At 36.3% G+C, this 25,718-nt stretch overlaps 1 protein-coding gene and 1 pseudogene across 5 annotated transcripts in view; one reads left to right on the top strand and one right to left on the bottom strand.

Annotated features, from left to right (window-relative positions):
- RPS6KC1 (ribosomal protein S6 kinase C1) overlaps window positions 1-25,718 on the top strand; it is a 179,233-nt gene that overhangs the window by 52,304 nt on the left and 101,211 nt on the right. For 4 of the 5 annotated variants that reach the window (XM_040636337.1, XM_040636339.1, XM_040636341.1 and 1 more), the window contains one exon: window positions 8,743-9,105. The exons of the other annotated variant lie outside the window; for it this stretch is intronic. In XM_040636337.1, the coding sequence (XP_040492271.1) occupies window positions 8,743-9,105 (363 nt within the window). The remainder of the gene's footprint in view (window positions 1-8,742; window positions 9,106-25,718) is intronic. 5 annotated transcript variants of the gene reach the window in all.
- Window positions 17,270-17,762, bottom strand: LOC103672503 (annotated as a pseudogene).

Genomic DNA, 25,718 nt, shown 5'->3' with positions numbered 1-25,718 from the left:
TGGTAAATTGTGGGTTAAGAGCTCCCTGGGGTTCAATTGTAGCAACTGTAGACGTAAGAAAGGATCTATTAAGCTGTCTTGAATTAGCCATTTTAGAGTAAATGAGAGGTACATTTTGAGACTAGCATCCCCCCATTGCTGGTCTATGTAAGGGATCTCTAAAATCATTTTCAGTTCAAGATTTGTGTTTTTATTTGATGGAGGAGTGATAATTCTTTCCATTAAAGCATGAAGATTACGGTTAAACTGTATTAAATTGAATAATGATTAGTTTTAAACTGTTAGGGGAGACTAATTGGAAGGGTTTATAGTTATTTAAATTTGAAGAAAATCTTCTGTGTCAATGTACCATTTTATTATTATATTTCGTTTTATTATTTGTGTTATTTTCATTTAGTTGATTTAAAGTCGATGCTTTGAGGCAGGATCATTTTAAAAAGGAATATTCTTCAGTTGATTGGCTACTTAAGAGCCTAAATCTATTTTTCAGGCAAACTTAAAGTCTAGAGGTGGTGTAAGATGTCAAAATATAGAAAGCCTGATTAAAAGTAATTTAAATTTAAAGTAGAATTTAGAGCGAATGTCCACTAGGTGGCACCATGAGAACTCTAAATCTTGTTACTGGGATTATTCTAGGCCCTCCTGTATTATGAGAGTGGGTTTATTCACTTTGAAGTTCCTTTTTCTTTTAAGTGCTTATCTACTTAATGTTATTCATTGTCCTTTATTAGTTGAATCTTCTTTCATGAGGGAGTTTAAAATAAATAGGGAAAAGAGAATGGATCATTATTCTCAAGAAAAAAATGAGAACGTGTCATTGTTATGTGTGCATGTAAAACAAATGATACAAATTATAAATATTGACTCTTAAAAACCCTAGGGCTATTGAGGATAATGTTAGCTATTAGGAGTTTAGGGGTTGGGTGGGGAAAGTAAAAAAGAAATTCATGATATGTCATGGGAAGTGTTTTAGAGTAGAAGGAACATTAAGAATGTTATACATAAATCCCTTATTCCACAATTAAAAAATTGGAACTTCAGAGAAGTAAAGCCGTGTGCCTAAGGCAGTCCAGGCATTCTAGGTAGTCAGCAGCAATTATAGAAGTATATTTTGAAAGAAGAGATTTAATTTTATGGAGAAGGATGCAGTGAGAATACATATTTGGTATAGAGAGCTCAGCGCGAGCTACTTGTGTGCTGGTAGCAGGTTTGATTTGCAGAGAAGATTATGGAGAGTAGCAACATAAAAAAAGTTCATTAGGTAGAAAGGAAAGCCAACTCATAGATCTTTGTTGTTCATGATAAGATAACAGTATTAGGGTTGTAATTTTAATTGATGTGTTGTTTTCTGAGGTTACTCTCTTTTTCACCAAATATGCAGTAAATATACTGGTGCTCTTTTCATAAAATTTCAAGGGTGAAGCAAAGACTTGTCCCCAGGACATTATAAAAATGTGAAACATCACAGGAATGGTACTTTTTCGTAACAGTAGCTCTTTCTAAATGATAAGTTGGTAATCAAGTACAGGAATCTTCATTAGCATCAAGTTTTAGATTTAGGTATTTGCCTAAAATCATATTAATAAGGGCTTGTTTCTTAATGGGGATTGACACGTATGTCTTCTATCTCAGGGTGACCTTTGTTCTGCTGCCTAGATATTTTGCTTTGTGTGTGAAGCATGAGTCATTGCTACTAGGAAAAGTAGAAATTCCCTTTCGTTGACTGAACCTCAGTGCTCAGTGAAAGCTATCAGCTAATAATAATGAGGCCATGTATTTTATATATAGTTGACCATGAGAGACCACCTGTTGTTCTAAAGGAAACTGATCTCTTTTTGCAGATGGTCTTCAAATACAGATTTCTGATAGTTTATAGTATAAAGATTTATTCTATAGCAACTCCACCTTTTCCCCTGGTGCCTGTCTTTCAGAGGTGGTGTCCTAGACAGATTTCACTAGACTGCCCTACTCTGAGCAGTTCAAAGCACAGAAGGTGAGGGTAGGTAGGTGAACTGGGATGCTATAGAAACCCCTCATGTCTGTAGCTGCTTTTTAACCGGTCACCTGGGGCCCTCTAATAGCCCTGAGACTTGAATCTCTGTGATATGAACCTGGAGGCAGAACGCTTTCATAGAACCTTTGACTCTTCCCCCTCCCATCTCTTCCCCAAAAGGCTGAGGTTTTTGTCTTGATGGTGTTGGTGAAGCATGTACCTTTTACTCTCATGATGGCTCCAGAGGGCCCCTTTAAACATGGATTGACTTCAGGTTGGTTTAACTTTTGACAAAGAGTCTCTGACTTGTCAATTGTTGCCCTGCCTTATCCACAATGTTCTTCCTACTCACCCTGAGAACCTCTTGCTTGTTGGCTGCTCTGTATATCTTATTAACTTTCTTTCTGGGTTTTAGGAAGCTAGTTTCCACTTCATGTGCTATTTATATGGAGCTTTGTGTAAAACAGGTTGAATGACAGGACCGTGATTTCAAGGAGTTGAGCAAGCACTTTATTAAGTAGATATGTTAAGGGTATAAGGTGAACAAACTAGGTACTGAGTGTGTGTGTGCATGTGCGTGTGTAAGTAAATGGTTCTTTGCTGCGGTGGTGAAAGGGAAGTGTTCTCGAGTTGGTTGGGAAATACTTCATTGAGAAGAAGGGGATTTAGAAATAGCTTAAATGCAGAAGGGAAAGATTTCAGAGAATACTAGAAGACGATTCGTTGCAGTGTATGATTGCTATATGATAGAGTTAGGCTTTTCAGATCTGGTAGGGTGAATCGTAAGAGGAGAATTAAAGGAAGAAGACAGGCAAGGAAGAAGTGTCAAGGGTTAGTCCGCTTCAAACAGATCTGTCTATAATCACTTCTGCCTTCTCTCTTAAGTTAGGAATTCTTGGCACTGGCTGCTGGATGATTCATTTGGGTCTATATTTCATAAATTATGTCTGTGTAACATAGATTTATTCACAAATAAATTCCCCGTTTTAGCCCTCGCTGTATCTCCTTTTATATCCTTCAGATACTGAGGCTTAAGAGCTTGTCATCCACGTAAAGGAATGTGGTTAAGAGTCACCTGTAATCCCACCGTATAGGGAAAATTACTGTTAATGTTTAATACACTTCTCTAGTCTTTTTTCCTGTGTTTTTGTTTTAAAATTAAAATTATAGTATATGTATGTACTGCTTTACAGTTTGTCGTTTTTGCATAATAATGAACACTTTAGCATTAAGCATTCTTCTATAACATAATTTTTAATAGCTGTATAACATTTTCTCAAAGGGATGTACCATAATCTCCTATTGTTTGGAATTTGTTATTTCCAAATTTTCACTAATTTTTGTGATGGATATTCTCATGTATAGATCTTTTATCATATCTCTGATTGTTTTTGATATAAATTGCTGAATTTCTGGGTCAAAGATATAAGCATTTTTTGCATTTAGTATGTATTGCCAAATTGTCCTCCAAAAAGTTTAAATCAGAAGTCTTTTTGCTTCCCTTTGCTTCTCCTAGTTGGACTAGAAAAATTCCTCATCCTAACTTGCTTGTTTTTCTTTGTTTGCTCACTTTGAAAGATTCTTCATTTAGAATTAGGTAGAATTTGAAAAGGAAACAATTTGAATATTATTATTTATTAGTTTGTTTCGTTATCTGACTTTCTTCCTAGGTATTTTGATGGTCTTACTCTTCTGATCTAGTTTTATTTAATCATGATTTCCTTTGCTAAGAAAATATGATTGGAAAGGTAAGAGAGGAAATAAGACTTATGTCACCAGATTTTTGTGGTCAAAAGCCAAGAAACTGAGTACACATAATTTTACCCCTTTGCCCTTTGGTATTATTGTTCTTGTTAGAAAGGAAAATCAGGCAAAACATGAAACAGTACAATGTGATAGATGATGTGAAGGTTATAGTGACAAGACACCAGAGAGCAGACAAAAGATCTGTAACAGCATTTCCTTTCTTTTATGATTAGCTGTATAAACCAGAACTTGTTTTTTAAACTTTGACTATTTGTTTATGAATATAAATGGACCAGGTTATATAAAGCCCCCAGTTAAGGAAATAAATGTGCGTTGAAATATATAAAATATTTTTAGATCATTAAAAAAAAATCTCTTATAAAGTTTGTATATTTCTCAGAACAGTGGATAAATAATTTTGTAGACTGCTATAAAAGATTTTGATTTTGAAGTGCTGTCTGTACAGTTGAAATGTCAGAGATTGAAAAGATTTCCACTAGGTCCAGTGACTCTCATCTCAGATTGTGGATTTAACGAAGTCTTTTGCTTTTAGGGAGCAAAATGAGTTCTTTATGGGCATTCTAAGGATTTGCGAAAAACCCCTGAAAACAGGATATGTTGACAGGGTGCCAAAGTAGTGTCTGGAGCTGAATTGAAATTTGAGCTTAGCTGCCAGTAACATGTTTTTACCCTAACTTATTTTATTTGATATAAAGTAAGCAATTTGAGTGTATAAAAAGGGTTGACAAACTATGGCCTGTGGGCCAAATCCGACCTGCCACCTGTTTTTATATGACCTACTAGCTAAGAATGGTTTTTACATTTTAAAATGGTTGACAGAATTCAAAAGAATATTATTTTGTGGCATGTGAAAATTATATGGAATTCAAATTTCAGCATCCATAAATAAAGTGTTACTGGAATACAGCCATACTTAGTAATTTACATATTATCTGTGGCTGCTTTTGTACTACAATAGCAGAGTTGATTAGTTGTGACATAGATCATATGGTCTACAAAGCCTGAAATACTCACTCTCTAGCCCTTAGAAGAAAAGTTTGCTGATCCCTGATCTAGAATTGTATCGTCTAACCCACCTTTAAGTTTGGCTTTATATATGATCCTGAGGAAATAATTTTCTTTTCAATATATTTTCTTTCCTGAGAAACTTGAAAGTCAATATTCAGTGGTAATACAGGTCCCATAGTAGTTCCCAAACTTAATTTTTACGTAGCTTTATTGTCCTGCTTATTGAATGATATAGATCAGTGGCTCTCAAAGTATGGTCTGAAGACACCTGGGTATTCCGGAGATCTTTTAAGGGGTTCTGCAAGGCAGAAACTATTTTTTATAATAGTCTAGGGAATTATTTGCCTTTTTCATTGTGTTGACATTTGCACTAATGATGCAAAAGCACTGGTAGGTAAAACTGCTGGGCCTGAGTATCCATCAGGACAGTGACAACAGACTGTCATAGGAATCATTGCATGTACTTGCAGTAATGCCAATGCTAATTTTGCCTAAAATGCCCTTGGTAAAGCAGTAAAAACTATTAATTTTTATCAAATCTCAACCTTTGGGTACATGTCATCTTGATATTCTGTGTGATTAAATGGAAGTATGCATACAACACTTCTGCATACTGAACTGCTGTGGTTGTCTTGAGGAAAAGCACTTGTTTGAGCCATGAACTAGCTGCTTTTCTCTTGGGACACCATTTTTGCTTGAAAGAACCTTTTTTTTTTTTTTAATAATAATTTTTTATTATGTTAGTCACCATACAGTATAGCCTTAGTTTTTGATGTAGTGTTCCATGATTCATTATTTGTGTATTAACACCCAGTGCACCATGCAATATGTGCCCTCCTTAATACCCATCACTGGCCTATCCCAGGCCCCCATCCCCCTCCCCTCTGAAGCCCTCAGTTTGTTTCCCAGAGTCCATAGTCTCTCATGGTTCATTCCCCCTTCTGTTTACCCCCCCTTCATTCTTCCCTTACTTCTCCTACTGATCTTCCTGCTATTTCTTATGTTCCATAAATGAGTGAAACCATATGATAATTATCTTTCTCTGCTTGACTTATTTCACTTAGCTTAATCTCCTCCAGTCCCGTCCATGTTGCTGCAAATGTTGGGTAATCGTTCTTTCTGATGGCTGAGTAATATTCCACTGTATATATGGACCACATGTTCTTAATCCATCTGTTGAAGGGCATCTCGGCTCCTTCTACAATTTAGCTATCGTGGACAATGCTGCTATGAACATTGGGGTGCATATGGCCCTTCTCTTCACTACGTCTATATCTTTGAGGTAAATATCCAGTAGTGCAATTGCTGGATCATAGGGTAGCTCAATTTTTAACTTTTTAAGGGACCTCCACACTGTTTTCCAAAGTGGCTGTACCAACTTGCATTCCCACCAACAGTGTAAGAGGGATCTCCTTTCTCCACATCCTCTCCAACATTTGTTGTTTCTTGCCTTGTCAGTTTTTGCCATTCTAACTGGCTAAGGTGGTATCTTAGTGTGGTTTTGATTTGAATTGCCCTGATGGCTAATGATTTTGAACATTTTTTCATGTGTCTGTTAGCCATTTGTATGTCTTCATTGGAAAAGTGTCTGTTCATATCTTCTGCCCATTTTTGGATTTGATTATTTGTTTCTCATGTATTGAGTTTGAGAAGTTCTTTGTAGATCTTGGATACCAGTCTTTTATCTGTAGTGTCTTTTGCAGATATCTTCTCCCATTCCGTGGGCTGCCTCTTAGTTTTTTTGACTGTTTCCTTGGCTGTGCAGAAGCTTTTTATCTTGATGAAGTCCTACAAGTTCATTTTTTCTTTTGTTTCTCTTGCCTTTGGAGATGTGTCATGAAAAAAGTTGCTGTGGCCAATGTCAAAGAGGTTGCAGCCTATGTTCTCCTCTATGAGTTTGATGGATTCCTGTCTCACATCGAGGTCTTGCTTGAAAGAACCATTGACAGACAAACTGTCGTTCAGACTTGGGTATTTGTCAAATATTTTTTCAAAAGCAAACAAAGTGAGCTGACACTTTAGGGAAAATGACTGACAGTATTTGTTGCCAATGATAAAATGTGAGTTTTCAATTCCAAATTTGAATTTTAGAGAACTTGTTTTTTTGTTTCTGTTTTTGTTTTTTTTAAATCTTTACACCCAGCATGGGATTCAAACTCAGGACCCTGAGATCAAGAGTCACAAGCTCTGCCAACTGAGCCAGCCAGATGCCTGAATTTTGGAGAACTCACACCTGCTACTTTGAGCTTGACAGTTTCCTAGTGTCTAAAGAATATTCTGATGAGATTGATGATGATAATAACAAATGTGATTTTGGGGGGAATATTGTAATAATGAAATTTGTCAGTATTTGCAAGATCTGTATAACTCAGGGAACCAGTACTTTCAAAATGTCCAGTGTGTGATGTTACAAACCCAGGCATGGATAAAAGAGCCATTCAGTGTGTAAGACAGACCAATGGATTTGAATGTAACAGAAACAGAAATTTCACTGATAAGAATTTATATTCTACATGGCAACTAAGCTTTAAGAAACTACCACTTGTCAAGTTTTGGTGTAGTTTCAAAAAATAATATCTGTAAATATTTGAGAACGCTACTAAAATATTCACTCTATTTTCATTACACGTCTATGTGAGATTTTCCTCAAATCTTTCGACCAAAATAACATGACAACAGATTGAGTGCGGGATCAGATATGAGATCTGCTCACCTTCTGTTAAAAAGATTTGTGAAAATTTAAAACAGTATCACTTCTCTTACTAAATACTTTTTTGTTTTGGAGAATATAGTTTTTTTTTTTTTTTAAAGATTTTATTTATTTATTCATTTTGGAGAGAAGAGAGCGAGAGTGCATGAGCCGGTGGGGGGAGAGGCAGAGGGAGAGAGAGAAGCAAACTCCTCGCTGAGCAGGGAGCCCGACATGGGGCTTGATCCCAGGACCCGGAGATCATGACCTGAGCTGAAGGCAGACACTTAACCAACTGAGCCACCCAGATGCCCTGAGAATATAGTTATTTTTAATAAAAATTATGTTAACATATAATGGTTTTTAGTGTTTAATTAAAAATTTTTAGTCTATTTAAATATTAAGATTGGTAAATATTTATAGGTATAATCCATAAAAACAAAAGATTTTTGAGACTGTCAATTATTTTAAGAATATAAAGGGAGATCCTAAGACTTTATGCTCATTTACCATGAAGTCAGTTCTATGAAATAGGAGAAAGAGTTTTCATTGCTGAATATTTCAATACCACCTGTTTGTTCATTTTCTGTCAGAAAACTAAGAGATGTATATAGACCAAAGCTCTCTCTAAAAGCTTGTGGAAAAGATTGAAAGAAAGATTTCTAAAAATTTAGTCCTTTAAAAAAAACCCACAGCTAAATGGCATACATTTTCCAGATATGGATGATTATCTAAAAGCACACCTCTGTGAGGGTACATTGTATAATAGTTAAATAATGATTATATAATTGCTATAATAGTTGTAATTGAATGATAAGTCTATTATGCTTTATACGCATTAACTCTGTTCCTCATTTAAAGTCCTGCATAATAAGTAACATTAAGTGACTCGCTCTTGGTCCCATAGTAAGTTTTAAGAGCTGGGATCCAAGCACTTGTTTTTGTCTTATCCTGAAGCTCTTACTCTTTTCCATTTATCATAATGATGTTGTTACAAGATCTTGTGGTAAAGGCTCTTCTTTTTGACAGCAAGGCTAGATAAAGAGTTGCCTTCAGTTTTACTGTGATAATTAAGGCAAAGAAGATTGGCTTCGAGAGGTTACATTGAGTGTAGACATGAATGAAGTAAGCAGAAACAAATTGCTAGGCACCAATCTCTATCAGGCAATGACAGCCTTCCTAATCGACTTGGATAGTATGAACAAATGAATAGTCAGCATGAGTTGTATTCTTTTTGGCTGATTCTTATTTTAATATCTATTTACTATTGTGATCATATTTCTAGGTTTCTCCAGCGACAGTGATCTGATATCTCTTACTGTTGATGTGGATTCTCTTGCTGAGTTAGATGATGGAATGGCTTCCAATCAAAATTCTCCCATTAGAACTTTCGGTCCCAGTCTTTCTTCGGATCCTTCAGCACTAGGGGCTTTTGCTTCTGACAGCGAACAGAACAAACCAGAAGAAGAACGGGAAAGTCGCAGCCTCTTTCCTGGCAGTTTAAAATCCAAGCTTGGCAAGAGAGATTATTTGGAGAAAGCAGGAGAATTAATAAAGCTGGCTTTAAAAAAAGAAGAAGAAGAAGACTATGAAGCTGCTTCCAATTTTTATAGGAAAGGAGTTGATTTACTCCTAGAGGGTGTTCAAGGTACAATTTTATCTGTATTAATATGTTCTGGAATGTTTTTATGTTGGTGTCTGCAAAGAAAAGTATATATTTATAAATATACTTTGCATATAATCCTCTGTAAAAACAAGACTGAAAATGAGAAATTACTGAAGATTACATGACCTGCATTTGGAATTGTGTATGTGGCTCAGTCATTTAAGCGTTTGACTCTTGATTTCGGCTCAGGTCATGATCTCAGGGTCTTGAAATTGAGCCCCGCCTTAGGCTTTGTGCTGGGCATGAAGCCTGCTTAGGATTCTCTGTCTCCCTCTCCCCTGCCAGCTCTGCTCACATATGTTCTCTCTTTCTCTCTCTCTCTTTAAAAAAAAAAGACCTACATTTGGGTATATACTTTTAATTATATGAATGGAAGGCAGTATCAGAGCTGCTTTAACTCTCTACTTTGATCAATTAACCCAACAAGTTTTACAAAAATGAAATCTCCATGTCTCTTGTGTGAATAATAATCTTTTTTCTGACATGGCTAGTGTTCACCAGCCTTCACCTCTCTCTGAAGTATTTGCCGAGATTCTTTAGTGCATTTACTCGTGCTGGCCTGAAGAGAGGATATGAAACGTAAAGGCTCTTGATTTGCCTACTCTTCTGTTGTTAGTTATCCTACATTCTCAGCTAATTACTGGGGTGATGTGGGAGCTGAATGTTTCTGAATGTTTGTTAGTAGGACTTGACTTTTTTTTAAGCTTCAGATTTTTTTTTAAGTCATTTGTCTTTTTCTTATAGAAAGAGTGTGAAGCATAACCGTAGTTAGTCATGTGACTTTCGGACACATTAATCCAATGTTGATAGGACCTTCTTCCAATTGGTTGCTTTCCAGAAAATCATTTTTACTGTTGTTCTGTGACCTTTGACTTGTTAGTGCCATTCAGATGACCATAGTCTCCTGTAGCAGTAACACTTCCCTCCTCACTATGCTTGGTGTCCCATCTAGAGTTTTCTTTTTTATTAGAGAATGAACTTTCAGTCTTCTACTGTGGTATAAGATGAATACTTGGCTGCACGGACTGAAGAGGGAGTGGGTGTCATGGTATCAGTGCTTTTTAACCAGAATTCTGACTCATTCTCTTGTTTTTAGCCCTTACTCTGATTTCCACAGCTACCCAGTGTTACCAGTTCCCAAACTTTTGGAGAGATTTACGGTGTCATGTATGTCAGGCAGCCTCCTTGAGCTTCCCAAGTCAATAACCACTCAGCCATCTGTTCTCTAGCTTGTAAAATGTTGCTGCAGTCTTCTCTCTTAATCTCTTTGTCCTTTTGGGCTTTTGCCTTAAAAATAGTTATTTTACTGCCATTTTTTTTTTTTAAAGATTTTATTTATTTATTTGACAGAGAGAGACAGCCAGCAAGAGAGGGAACACAGGCAGGGGGAGTGGGAGAGGAAGAAGCAGGCTCCCAGCGGAGGAGCCCGATGTGGGGCTCGATCCAGAATGCCAGGATCACGCCCTGAGCCGAAGGCAGACGCTTAACGACTGAGCCACCCAGGCGCCCCTACTGCCATGTTAATGGAGTTTCAGAGAGAGCATTTCTCATGGTTTGACTGATACATTATTTTGATACAAATTTTTGTTTCTCAAGCAGTGTCATGGTCAATTAGGGTTTTTGTTTGCCAGTAGAGCATTCTGGTCTTTAAAGATCTACACATTTTTCTTCTTTGTCTTAACTCTCATTTTGGGTTGGGAATTTAATATCGAGATAAGTTGCATTTAGCTCTGATACTTTTCCTTTTCTTTTTAGATAATTGTGTGCTAAAAAATCACTAGTGTTTAATTGACATGGATACATCAGCGTGATATTTTTCTGTCTAAAAGTTATTTGCATTTAAATTTAGAGCACTTCATAATGTTACCACTTGATGGCACCAGAAAAATAAAAATCTTTACTTCAAAATGAGAATTATGGATGCATATTAGCAAATAACAGAATAATATCATTTAGTTAGTTACTTTGTGATATGATGGTGAATTATTTCTCACTAGAACTTGATACCAAATCTACTAGACCACTATGTCTAGGAATTTTACCATTTAAACATATTTTTCCCATTTAACATATGCCTCTCTTTCTGAAACGACAATATCCATTCCTGCCATGGATTGGTTTTTGTTGTCAGTGTGCCATCAAATCCAAAAAATTATACTTGACTCATTGCTTTTAGCCTTTTATTGTTTATTCATAATGTGATCAATTTTTTTCATACAAACTGTGGGAACCACAATCACAGAATTCTAATTTTTAACCAATATGCAAAATAATCTTTGTTTTAGTCCTTATGGTTATGCTTTTGACTGTGTGTCCAATGTAATGTCAGGGCAGTGCTTTTGGTCGGTATTTAAAAGTGTACCAGTCACCACCTAACAGATGTATGGACATTATTGGTTTAAAAAAATTTCCCCCCAGTTTTATTGAGATATAATTGACATATAACATTGTATTAAAGGTACAACATGATTTGATAACATGTATATATTGTGAAATGATTACCATAGTAAGTTTAGTTAACATCCTTCCCCTCACATAATTACGTCTTTTTTTTTTTCTTGTGATGAGAGCTTTTAAGATCTACTCTTTTATCAACTTTCAGATATATGATACAGTATTTTTTTTAAAAGATTTTATTTATTTATTTGACAGAGACAGCCAGCGAGAGAGGGAACACAAGCAGGGTGAGTGGGAGAGGAAGAAGCAGGCTCCTAGCGGAGGAGCCTGACGTTGGGCTCGATCCCAGAACACCGGGATCACGCCCTGAGCCGAAGGCAGACGCTTAACAACTGGGCCACCCAGGGGCCCCGATACAGTATTTTTAAACTATAGTCTCCATGTTGTATATTATGTCCACGGAACTCATTAATCTTATAAATGGAAGTTCATACCTTTTGACTGCCTTCACCCACTTCACCCATCCCCTACCCCTGCCTCTGGTAACCACCAATCCCTTCTATGAGTTTGGTTCTTTTTAGATTCTACACATAGTGAGATCATTTAGCATTTGTTTCTCTGTCTGATGTGTTTTACTTAGCATAATGACTTCAAGGTCTATTCATGTCATGGATGGAAGGATTTCCTTCTTTTTTGTGCCTAATAATATTCGTGTGTGTGTGTGTGTGTGTGTGTGTGTGTGTGTGTATGGACACACTCATATATCATATTTTCTTTATCCATTCAGTCATCAGTGGGTACTTAGGTTTTTGTTTCCTACAGATGTATACCTAGAAATGGAATTGCTGGATCATAGGGTAGTTCTATTTTTAATTTTTTTTTTTTTTTTAAAGATTTTATTTATTTATGTGACAGAGAGATAGCCAGTGAGAGAGGGAACACAGCAGGGGAGAGGGAGAGGAAGAAGCAGGCTCCCAGCGGAGGAGCCTGATGTGGGACTTGATCCCGGAACGCCAGGATCACGCCCTGAGCCAAAGGCAGACGCTTAACGACTGCGCTACCCAGGCGCCCCTCTATTTTTAATTTTTTGAGGAGCCTTCATACTATGTTTTATAGCAGCTGTGCCAATTTACAATTCCACCAGCAGTGTATGAGAGTTCTCTTTTCTCTGCATCCTGGCCAACGCTTGTTATCTGTTATCTTTTTGATGGTAGTTGTTCTAACAGGTGTGAGGTAATAGCTAGTTGTGGTTTTGATTTGGAGTTCCTTGATGATGAGTGATGTTAAGTACCTTTTCATGTACCTGTTTGGCATTTTTATGTCTTGTGAACATATCTTTTCAATTCCTTTGCTCATTTTTTAATCAAATCGTTTAGGGGTTTTTTGATGTTAGATTATGCGTTCTTTATATATTTTGGATATTAACCTCTTATCAGATCTGTGATTTGCAAATATTTTCTCCCATTTGGTAGATGGCCTTTTCATTTTGTTGATGGTTTCCTTCGCTATGCAGAACCTTTATAGTTTGATGTAGTTCCACTTGTTTATTTTTGCTTTTGCTGCCTTTGCTTTTGGTGTCAAATCCAAAAAATCATGCCAGGAAAGCTTACCGTCCTGTTTTTTTTCCCCTAGGATTTTATGGTTTCAGATCTTATGTTCAGGTCTTTAATCCGTTTTGAGTTAATTTTTGTGTGTGAGATAGGGGTTGTGTTATTTTTTTGCACGTAGTTTATTTTTGTCAGTACCATTTATTGAAGAGACTGTTCTTTCCCTAGTGTATATTTTTGGTTCCTTTGTCATAAATTAATTAACTGTATATGTGTGGTTTTATTTCTGTGCTGTTTTATCCCAATGATCCATGTGTCCAATACCATACTGTTTTGATTACTGTAGTTTTGTAATATAGTTTGAAATCAGGAACTGTGATGCCTTTAGCTTCATTCTTTATTCAGGGGGTTGCTTTGGCAATTTGGGGTCTTTTATGGTTCCATACAAATTTTAGGATTTTTTTTTTTAATGTGAAAAATGTCATTGAAATTTTGATAGGGGGGCGCCTGGGTGGCACAGCGGTTAAGCGTCTTCCTTCGGCTCAGGGCGTGATCCTGGCGATCCGGGATCGAGCCCCACATCAGGCTCCTCCGCTATGAGCCTGCTTCTTCCTCTCCCACTTCCCCTGCTTGTGTTCCCTCTCTCGCTGGCTGTCTCTCTCTCTGTCGAATAAATAAATAATAATAAAATCTTTAAAAAAAAAAAAAAGAAATTTTGATAGGGATTTCATTGAATTTATAGATTACATTGGGTAGTATGGACATTTTAACAATATTAATTCTTTGAGTCCATGAGCATGTAATATTTTTCCGTTTATTTTTGTCTTCAATTTCTTTTGTTAATGATTTGTAACAGATTTCATCTGTTGTTCTAACAGTTTTTTGGTGGAGTCTTTAGGGTTTTCTATATATAATATTATGCTCTCTGCAAATAGAGACTGTTTACTTCTTCGTTTCTGATTTGGATGCCTTTTATTTCTTTTTCTTGTCCGATTGCTCTGACAAGGACTTCTAGTACTATGTTGAATCAAGTGGTAAGAATGGGCATCATTGTCTTGTTCCTGATCCTAGAGGAAAAGCTTTCAGCTCATTACTGTTGAGTGTAATGTTGAGTATGATGGATTTATTCCTTAATTTGTGGGGAAACTGGGGGCTCTAGCTTGTGAGCTGACTTGACGTTTATGAGTAGAAGAGATGTTTTCTTAGGGAAAGTTTGTTTTAGTGTAGTAAAGCTGTAACTGAAACATCACTATAACCAGTAATACCTCTGCATCATTTTAATGTAACTCTTGCTATAAGAATGGTTGCCTGTGGGAAAAAAAGAAAATAGAATTGTTATCTGTGACCTTGGTTTGGTTTGATAATGCTTTATAATAAAATCATTATTTCTGGTTATCTGATAATCCAGAGAAAATTATTTTCCAGAGCTAAGTAGGAGTGCTTTATACAGGGTTCTTACCATTTGGCAAATTTTGTTACTCTAAATACTAACTATTCATTCTAACTAAACTATTCATCCTAAAGGAGTTTATCTGCGTTATTTGTAGATCTGATAAAGATGGCTTGATGTTTTTCTTACTTAATTGGTGTTTGCACAGCTGAGACTAGAGGCAGAACACAATAGCAGCAGTTCTCTTTGCCCATCCAACAGAGAAGAAGCATACCCTGATAGTGGTAACTTTGAATTTTCCTTTTGAACCTGACACTTCCACCTATTTCCTCAATCTAGGAATGGCTCTTGAAGTTAAGGTACCGTCTACTCTTCTAAGTCATCAAGTCTTTATGTGTTTAAGATAGAAAATCCAAAAACCAAGATTGAAGGAATCAGCTGGAATTTTTGAATACATATCCTTCACTTCTGTCTTGTTTATATATTTCTGCAGTGGCCTGATATGATTAATCTATATTCTCAGTGTGGGTTTATTAGAATAATAGTGAGAATGTAGAGTGGCAAATGGATGACATAAAGGTATTAGTAAAATACTTAAGTAACCAGGATTTATTGTCTATTATGCCTGTCACTGTACAAGGGGTTTTTCTTAACTTTATTTTAACCCTCAGAACAAACCTATAATCTGAGCTATGGCTGGTCATACTGGGCTTTGTCTAAGGACACCAGAATTTAGAGGGTGCAAACATTTAATGTAATGATTCTAGAAGCTTGGCACCTAGTTAGCAAGAATAATTATTTAAAACAGGAAGCTACCAGATGGCGAGCATTGTTAGTAACACCCATCTGTGGGCTGCATTATGAATTACAGAGTTGATTGGAGAACTGGTTTTGTTTAGTTTGTTCTAGGTGCCAAAATTGCTGGTTTATTGTCTTTGTAAGGTAGATACTGTAATCCCCATTTTATAGGTAGAGAAAACTAAGACTTGTGTGAAGTAAGCAATTTGTTCCACAATACAAGCCACTAAGAGTTTCATCTAAGATTTAAATCTCGGTCTTTCTGAGTTCAGGTCTTGTCTTGTTTTCACTGTGCCATGTTATTTCTCATACATTTCTTCCCTAATTAGAGTAGCTTTTTAAAATGGAGAAGATTACAAGTCTTCAGAGAATATAAAATATTTTTAAACTCTATTTTGTTATTTGTTCTTTTTCCTTCCTTTTGTTTATTTGCTCATTCAGCCATCTATCCATCCAGTTGAGCTTTCAACAAGCTTCGGTTAGTAGTATGTACTAGGTATTGTGATAGTGAATATAGAATTGAGTGATGACCTCCTCTCTCTGTTTCTGTTTAAATCTTGTGCGTACATTATAAATCTCACCTTGAAAAGCATTCCTGGATGTTGTTGATATCTAAGTTTTCTTTGATCATCTTGATGATATTTTTAAGACCAATGGGACTATTTCTGATGTTACTACTCAGCTAAGAGATGCAGACAATCTTCTGCAATTTTCATCCCAGTAAATGGTATCATAAACAATACAAAGCCATTTTTCTTAGTTTATGCCATCCCTGGTCATATGTGTGCTAAGAGATGTCCAGACTTATTTAAAAAACTGTGACCTTGTGTGTTGAGGTATTGCATCATTCTGGGTCTCTTACTGGGTGTTGACTATTCTCTTTCCCCTTCCCACAATGACGAATCGAATTCCTGGGGAGACTACAAACCCAACTGTATTTCTAGGTTTCCTTTGAGTCACTTAGAGTAGCTTAGAATTGTAGGGTTGGTTCTAGAACGTGTCCAGACTCTATGAATATGGTTAGTCTCTGTGCATTCATAATGATATATGCTCAAGTATTGTAAAAGGCAATTTGAGTCATTGATTTATTGCTTTGAATAAAAGTGACTCAATTATAGGGGCGCCTGGGTGGCACAGCGGTTAAGCGCCTGCCTTCGGCTCAGGGCGTGATCCCGGCGTTCCGGGATCGAGCGCCGCATCAGGCTCCTCTGCTGTGAGCCTGCTTCTTCCTCTCCCACTCCCCCTGCTTGTGTTCCCTCTCTCGCTGGCTGTCTCTCTCTGTCGAATAAATAAATAAAATCTTTAAAAAAAAAAAAAGTGACTCAATTATTAAGAAACCCAAGTACATACTTGTTTGATTTAGAATGGATGGATATATGAGAAGTATAGTAGTAAATTTATGTTTGATAAAGGGAAGGCAGTCACGTGGTTTCTTATTGCTGAATTTCAGAAGTGAAAATGTATAACTTTAAAAATAAAAATTTGACTTGTTTATTCTGTTTGTTAACTCTGAAGATAATATGAAAATATTGTCTAGCCCACTTCCTTTGGGATTGCCCACTTCACTATGAAGTATGGTATAGTGTAAGTCTAACAACACCAAAAGCTGTAATTTCAGTTTATTTATTTTTTTTTAAAGATTTTATTTATTTGGAGAGAGAGAGAGAGCAAAAGAGAGAGAGCATGAGTAGGGGGAGGGACAGAAGGAGAAGCAGATTCCCTGCTGAGCAGGAAGCTCAATGTGGGGCTTCATCCTGTACTCCGGGATCATGACCTGAGCTGATGGCAGACACTCAACCAACTGAGCCACCCAGGTGCTCCCAAAATCTGTAATTTTAATAGGCAGTGGTGGTATAATCATATTGTCTTCTAATGCATTAGCTTCTAGCTGTTTCGACTTATGATCTTCTTTGAGCAGTTTGTTCTTTTTCAATATTATTTTGATTTTTTTGGGTCCCCTTCCAACTCTATATAAATTAAAAATCACCTTTTATTTATTTTTTTCAATGAAAATTAGAAGGACTTTTAATTTCTGTCTTTTGAGAAAGTAAAATTAATGCAACAAAAATCGAAAGATCTAGCTAATAAATTTAACAACAAGCCAAAGTAGTTTTGTTACATAAGTTAACCCATTTGTTGTAGGCTAGCAGTGTTTCAAATGGTGGAGCTTCTGCTGGTCTTTCAACTCCTTCAGTCTTCTGATGGCAGACTTTGCTGTGATGGCAGAAGTGGTGCTGTAGGTCCAGGCACCACTGGCGACAGTTTTCACACAAGAGCCACAATGCCAGAGCCCCACAGCTCGTCGTTTCATCTTGGTTTTGTCACAGAAAGAGCAAGTGCACTTGGTTGGCATGCTGGCTTATTTCAGTCTTCTTCGCCATTATCCTGAAGGAGTCACCATAACAGGTCCCGTATTTACCCAAGATTCCAACCTTCTTGGCGCGTAGCCATGTCGCTGCAAAGTACGTCTGTGCCCAGGGAGAGCTGAAAAAATCACCTTTTAAAAAAGTGCTATAGTTGATGTTTTATTTATTTTTTTATTGTTTTTCTTTTTCCTTTTAGAAAATCAGTTTTTCTGTTTCTCCCCAAAAGGCTGTTGGAATTTTGGTAGGGATTGCATTAGATCTGTAAATAAATTTGGGGAGTATTGCCATCTTAAAAATGTCATCTAATCCATGAACACAGGATGTCTTTCCATCTATTTAGATCTTTAATTTCTTTCAGCGGTGTTTTGTAATTTTCAGTGTATGCCTTTCACCTCCTTGGTTAAATCTGTTCCTAGGTATTTATTCTTTTGAACATTATTGTAATTAGAATTGTTTCATTAATTTTCTTTTTGGATTGTTCATTCCTAGTATGTAAACACACTAATTTTTGTGTTTTTATCTTGTATGTGGCAACTTGCTGAATTCGTTTATTAGCTGTAGTAGTTTTTTGGTGGATTCTTTGAGATTTCTATAAGATTATGTTCTCTGTAAATAGACGTAGTCTTGTTCCTTTTCAAGTTGGATGCCTTTTTATCTCTTCTTCTTGCCTAATACTGTGGTTTGGACTTCCAGTGAAATGTTCAGTAGCTTCAGTAAAAGAATTGGTCACATGCCTTCACCATGTTTTTCTAGCTAAGGAATAACCTAATTTGGTAGAGGTTACTTACTCATCTCTGCAAAGGAGACGAGGCATCTTGGCTCGTTCTGGAGTTTGGGGGAAAGCTTGCCATCTTTTGTCATTGAGTATGATATATTTTTTTAAAGAATTTATTTGAGAGAGAAAGAGTGTGAGTGGGGGGAAGGGCAGTAGGATACGTAGAGGGAGAGAGAATCTCAAGCAAACTCCCCACCGAGTGCAGAGCTCCATCTCATGATCCTGAGATCATGACCTGAGCTTAAACCAAGAGTCTGATGGTTAACCAACCATCTGAGCCACCCAAGTGCCCCTCCGTTGAGTATGATACAGTGTTAGTTATTAGTTTTTCATAGGTGCCCTGTATCATGTTGAAGAAGTTCCCTTATACTCCTAGTATTCTGGATGGTTTTATTATGAAAGAGTGTTAGATTCTGTTAAATGCTTTTTCTGCTTCAGTTGAGATGATCATGTGTTTTTTTCCCCCTTTATTCTATTAATATATTACATTGGTTTTCTTTACATTAAACCACCTTTGCATTCCTGGAATAAATCCCACATGCCACAGAGATATTTGTCTTATATTTAAACCTAATTGTGCTTTTAGTTATCTCTTGAATATTAGGTTCATCACTGTAATATAGTTGGAAAAGATAGGCTGCTCATTGAAGTGTGAACCCGCTTGTCCATCTTAATCTGTAAATTGCCATTTTACTTTTCAAAGAGCAGTACTAAACAAATTCAGAATTTTTTTAATGAAAGTTTTCCACTGCCATTTCTGTTTTAAAGATTTTATTTGTTTATTTGAGAGAGAGAGAGAGAGCGAGCACAGAGGGAGAGTGAGTGGGAGAAGCAGACACCCCATTGAGCAGGGAGTCTGATGCAGGGCTCGATCCCAGGACCCTGGGATCATGACCTGAGCTGAAGGCAGACGCTTAACCAACTGAGCGACCCAGGTGCCCTGCCTTTTCTGTTTTAAAATAAAACCTGTGCTCGTCACTATAATTCAGTAAATTGTAATTCAATAAATTGCTTTAGTTGAGGAATTTTTAGATCTTAACTGTTTTGAAACGGGCTAGAAGAAAGCATTTTAAAACAGTAAAACTCAGATTTTAAAAATAGACATTTGAGAGTAATTATATGTCACCTATTCTGTTTTCCTGTCCCCATCATTACCCTGTTTCTTTCTTTCTTTCTTTCTTCCTTTCTTTCTTTCTTTCTTTCTTTCTTTCTTTCTTTCTTTCTTTCTTTTCTTTTCTTTTCTTTTTTCTTTTCTTTTCTTTTCTTTCTCTCTCTTTCTCCTTCTTTCTTTCTTTCTTTCTTTCTTTCTTTCTTTCTTTCAGTATCTAGGAAGTGTCTGTAACAGGAAAAAGGAGGTACTAAATGCAGTGCTCTCAGAAGAAACTATTTCATAGGTTCAGGGAGAAGATACTATAGACTGAATGTGTCTTCCCAAAATTCATATGGAAACCTAATCCCTAGTGTGATGGTGTTTGGAGGAGAGGCCTTTGGGAGATGATTAGGCCTTGAGGGTTCTGCCCTCATGAATGGGATTAGGGCCCATTAGAGACCTCAGAGAGCTCCTTTGTTCCTTTCACCATGTGAGGGCACAGTGAGAACAGCCATCCGTGAGGAAGCCAGCACCAGATAGCAGATCTGTTGGAGTCTTGCTCTTGGCCTTTGAGCCCCTGGAACTGTGAGAGATAAATTTCTAAGTTCCATGGTATTCTGTTCTTGCAGCCAGAATGGACTAAGAGAAGACTTTCGATTCTCTAGCTGTGATGTTCACAAATGAAGAGAGAGTTGCTTTTTAAATTATCCTCTACTCAGATCAGTCCTTTCAAGTTTTGTGTTATACTGGATTCTTTCAGTTACAGGCTAACAAAACCAACTCAAAGAAGCTCACATAGAAAGTGTTTTAGCCCACATAAATGAGTAGTTACATATGGCTAGATTCAGGTGTTAGAAGTGTCACGTGGTTTCTATGCCTGTTTGCTTATCTTTATACTTGGCCGGTACTTTCAGTCCCCTTTCTCTGATTTACATTTATTTCCAGGTGGTGTGAAAGATAACCCCCAGCAGCTATAGGTTTACAGAGGCTTTTTCCTCTGAGTTCTAGAGGAAGAGGGTGTTTTCCCCCTAGCTCCTGTAAAAGCATGGGTCACATGCCTTCATCTTGTTTTTCTTAGCGAGGAATAACCTAATTAGGTATAGGGTATTTACTCATCCCTTCAAAGGTGGGCAGAACTATCCCTAATGAACCACATGAACTGAACAACATAGCGATAGAATGTGAGGGGAGTGGACCAAAATGGGAAAGGGTTATTAGGCAGAAACAAAACAAAATTAAAATGTCATCCTCCCCTTACCCTTCCTAACCCCACACTTATCCCTCATATGCTTTCTCCCCCTGCCATGGTTGTTTATATGTTTTTTCATATATGTTTCTTAGATTCTGTAGGGAACAAGCACATCTATTTTTTTTTTTTTTACTTTGAATTGAATATACAGAAAAGTACATATTGTAAGTATATAGATTGATATATTTTCACACATGGAACACACTTACGTTACTGGTATCCGGATTAACAAATAGAACTTGACTAGCACTTTTGAAGCTTCCTTCTGTTCTTTTCCAATTACTACCTCTCCAGAGGTGTTTGCTGTCTTGATCTCTAATAGCACTGATTGCATGAGAGCTGCCTTTTTCTAGTTTTACTTTTTGTGTGGGTATGGTTCCGGTTTATGTCCTCTTCTGTCCATTCACCCCTCTCCTGTGCACTTTCTTTTATGGATGAGGATGGCGGAGTGGTTGGTGTTTCTCTTTTGTTTTTATAGGCTCCTTACCTTTCTCCTCTCATTTCCATTATTCCCAGCTTCCCTTTGCTGTTACATCATGCCTGTTTCTATATAGGGTCTATTTCTTCTCCAGAAGAAAAGCTTTCTTTACCAAGGCTCTCACTTTTGGTTCCATTCACACTCAAGTCTTTCTTTATATTTATACCCTGTGTTTTCAAACTACCAAGTCCCAGTTTATGTTTTGTATTTTCATATTTAATTGGACTTTCTCTTTCTGGGAGTGTTTATGTTTTCTTTTGTTTGTCTTCTGTTCTTTAAGTCCTGTGTACCCTGTATACTTTTTTCAGGGCTCTGTTTTTTTTTTTTTTTTAAATGATTTTTTATTATATTATGTTAGTCACCATACAGTACATCCCCAGTTTCCGATGTAAGGCTCGATGATTCATTAGTTGTGTATAACACCCAGTGCACCATGCAATACGTGCCCTCCTTACTACCCATCACCGGTCTATCCCATTCCCCCACCCCCCTCCCCTCTGAAGTCCTCAGTTTGTTTCTCAGAGTCCATAGTCTCTCATGTTTCATTCCCCCTTCTGATTACCCCCCCTTTCTTTATCCCTTTCTTCCCCTACCGATCATCCTAGTTCTTATGTTCCATAGATGAGAGAAATCATATGATAGTTGTCTTTCTCTGCTTGACTTATTTCACTTAGCATTATCTCCTCCAGTGCTGTCCATGTTGTAGCAAATGTTGAGAACTCGTTCAGGGCTCTGTTTTTAAGCTCTTTCTTCTCTGGTTTCTACATTCATGGGCCTGCAATAGTGGGGCCCTTGGAGCTCTGTTGTAATTTGGTTTATTTCTCTATTTACAGATAATCTGAAGGTCTTGGTATTCTTTTCTTAGTAATGCTCAAGGTGTGGGTCATATGTGGTTTTATTTACTCCCCCAGTTTTTTCATTAGTTTTGTTTTTTGGTTTTGAGAGATTATGTGGGGAGATTTGCAATTGGGTGGCTATGATTATCCTCCAGACTTGAGATTCCACACTTACTGTTTTTTTTGAATGTTCAGTAACCTTTGCATTCCTGAAATAAACCTGCTGGGTTGCAATGTATCTTTTTTATATATCACTGGGCTTGGTTGCTAAGATTTATGTGCATGTTTTTATTTTTCATAGTTATTGTCTTATTTATCTATCTATATTCACACACACATATGTTTCAAACATGTCTATGGAATTAAAAGTAAGTTATAAACAACAAGGCTTTGACCCTTATGTAATAGACATTTCTAGAAAATAAGGTCATTCTTTTCCATATCCACAATGCCAGTATCATACTTAACAAATTTGAGAACACTTTTAGAGAAAGGGCTTTAATACTGGGTTTAATTTCTTTAATAGATATCCAACTGTTAAAATTGTATGTATTTCTTCTTTTATCAACTTATTGGTAAGTTGTATTTTTCAAAGAATTTATTTCATACAAATGGTCAAATTAATTTTTTTCTCTGCTCCTTTACTTTATTTCATTATTCTTATTGAGATATAATTGGTGTATAACATTATTTTAGTTTTAGGTGTATAATGTAATGATTTGATATATTTATATATTGCAAAATGATCACAGTAAGTCTTGCTAACATCCATCACCACACAATTACAAATTTTTTTCTTTGTGATCAGAACTTTTAAGATATATTCTCTACATAACTTTCAAATACACAGGACAGTATTATTAACTGCAGACACCATGTTGTATATTATACCCCTTGGATTTATTTCGTTTATAACTGGAAGTAGTTTATACTTTTTGACTCCCTTAACTCATTTTGCCTACCTGCCACCGCCTTCCCTCTGGCAATCATGAGTCTTCTCTGTGGCTGTGAGCTTTTTTTTTTTTTTTTTTAATAGATTCTAAATATAAGTGAGATCACACAGTATTTATCTTTCTCTGTATACCTTATTTCACTTAGCATAATGCCTTCAAGGTTCATCCATATTGTTGCAAATGGCAGGAGTCCTTTCTTTTTTATGGCTGAGTAATATTTCTGCGTGTGTGTATGTATGTGTTTGTGTGTGTACCACACTTTCTTTATTCTTTCATCCATTGATGGACACTTTGGTTGTTTCTATTTTTTTTGCTATTGTAAATAATGCTACAGTGAACATGGGTTTGCAGATATCTTTTTAAGTGTTTTTGTTTTCTTTGGATAAATACCTGGAAGTGGACTTGCTGGGAATTAGAGTAGTTCTATTTCTAATTTTTTGAAGAGCCTCCATACTGTTTTCCATAGTAGCTGCACCAATTTATATTCCCACCAATAATGTGCAAGGGTTTCCTGTTCTCCACATCTTGCGAACTCCTGTTATCTCTTGTCTTTTTGATAACAGCCACTCTAAGAGGTGTGAGGTGATTTCCTAATTGTGGTTTTGATTTGGATTTTTCTGGTGATTAGTGATATGGAGCATCTTTTCATGTATCTATTGGCCATCAGAATGTCTTTGGAAAAATGTCTATTTAGATTCTGTGCATTTTTAAATCTTTTTTTTGTCTTTAATGAGTTGGATGAGTACCTTAAGTATTTTGGTTATTAATCCCTTATATGGATATACAGTTCGCAAATATTTTCTCCCATTTGGTAGGTTCATTTTGTTGATGGTTTCCTTTGCTGTGCAGAAGCTTTTTAGTTTGGTGTCCCACTTGTTTATTTTTGCTTTTGTTGCCTTTCCTTTTGGCACAAGCCCTCATATTTATTGATTGTAGAATTATTTATAGTATCTTTCTATCTCTTTGATTTCTGTTGGATTTTTCCTGATGTTGGTAACTTACTATATTTTCTTAATTAGTCATATTAAGGATTTACTAGTTTTATTAATGTTAGAATATTTATTTATACTATTGTATGTTACTTTTCTATTTTATGGATTTCTATTTATTTTCCTCCTACTTAACTTTAGGTCTGATGTTTACTTTTTGAATTAGGAGCTTTCATCTTTGAGTTTTGGCCTTTTTTTCTATATGTTTAAGGTTATAAATTTCCCACTGAGTACTGCTTTAGCTACATTCCATAGGTTTAGATATGTCATATCTTCATTGTTAGCAGTTCAAAATATTTTTTTTGGTCCCATTAGTTTTCTGTGCTGCTGTAACAAATTACCATAAATTTACAACACAAATTTATTATTTTATGGTTTTGTAGGTTAGAAATCGGACCTGAATTTCACTGGGCTAAAAATCAAGGTATGGGCAGGACTGTATTCCTTTCCAGAGACTTTAGGGGAGAATCTGTTTCCTTGTCTTTTCCAGCTTTTAGAGGCTGCCTGCATGCCTACTTCATCTTCCGAGTCAGCAGTGTTATATCCCTTTGACCATTCTTTCCTAGTTAGGTCTCACCCTGATTCTCAGCAAGGAAAGGCTACCTGATTTTAAGGACTGATGTGATTTGGTTGGGCCTACTCTGATAATCCAAGATAATTGCCCCATCTCAAGATTCTTAACCTTAATCACATTCGTAAAGTCACTTTAGCCAAGTTAAGTAATTTATTTACAGGTTCCTGGGTTAGGACATAGCCATTTTTAGGGGTCCATTAGTCTGTCTACTGTACCTGTGAATTACTTCTGAGTAATATATTTCTAAGCGTCATAAACATACTACTTAATTTCCCAGCAGTTGGGATTTTTCTAGTTATCTTCCTGTTATTGATTTATAGCTTAATTCCATGGTGTTCAAAGAATTTTGAATGATTTCATTTGTTGAGGCTTTCTTTATGGCCAAGCTACTCTGCCTATTTAATCATTTTAAATAGCGCCTTGAAATGGGATTGCTTGCTACATTCAAAAAATTAATTGAGGACTTCATGATACTTTCTATTACATGACTATCTTTTGTTTGTAGGACACCATATTATAGTAGTCTCTGTCTTTTTTTGGGTAGTTAACCAATCATTACAGTATAGTCATTCTGTATTACTGAACAGTCATAACTACTTATGATTAAATGGATTTTTGATCTGTATGAGATGTTATTAAATTTTTCTGATTAATGAAAACATATCTATTTTATTGGCTGTGAGTTAAAAGCTCACAAATACAATCAAATTGTGTTGTAAATAGTTACCTTGATTGAGTCCAGATCAGTGATAACCCATTCCCCTACAGAAGAAAAGTACACTGTAGGGCAATAAAGAACAAAGATGTTGAGTACTCAGGACAAATAAAAGCAGAGATTAGAAAAAAGAACTCCAAATTGAATTTTTTGTTGTAGTTGATTGGTTTGTTATTTGCAGGGATAGGGGACAATGCCCTGACTTATACTATTAATGAAAGGCCCATCTTTGCCCAAGCAACAAGAAGCAAGATTAGAAGGAATAAATAATAAGAAGCATAGATGTGACATCAGTACATGGTAATAATCCTTTTACATGAAGTGATCCAGTAGATTTGCATTGTGTGATCTAGAAAGTCAGGTCAACTTTGTTCCATTCAACAAAACTTTAATGGATGACTATTATGCTCACTAAAATTAATGAGCACTTAAAAGATA

Source organism: Ursus maritimus, unplaced genomic scaffold (genome assembly GCF_017311325.1).
Source record: "Ursus maritimus isolate PB19 unplaced genomic scaffold, ASM1731132v1 scaffold_2, whole genome shotgun sequence".
NCBI classification, from domain to species: domain Eukaryota; kingdom Metazoa; phylum Chordata; class Mammalia; order Carnivora; family Ursidae; genus Ursus; species Ursus maritimus.
Note: the sequence above shows the minus strand (reverse complement) of the source record. Positions and strands in the feature narration are given on the sequence as shown.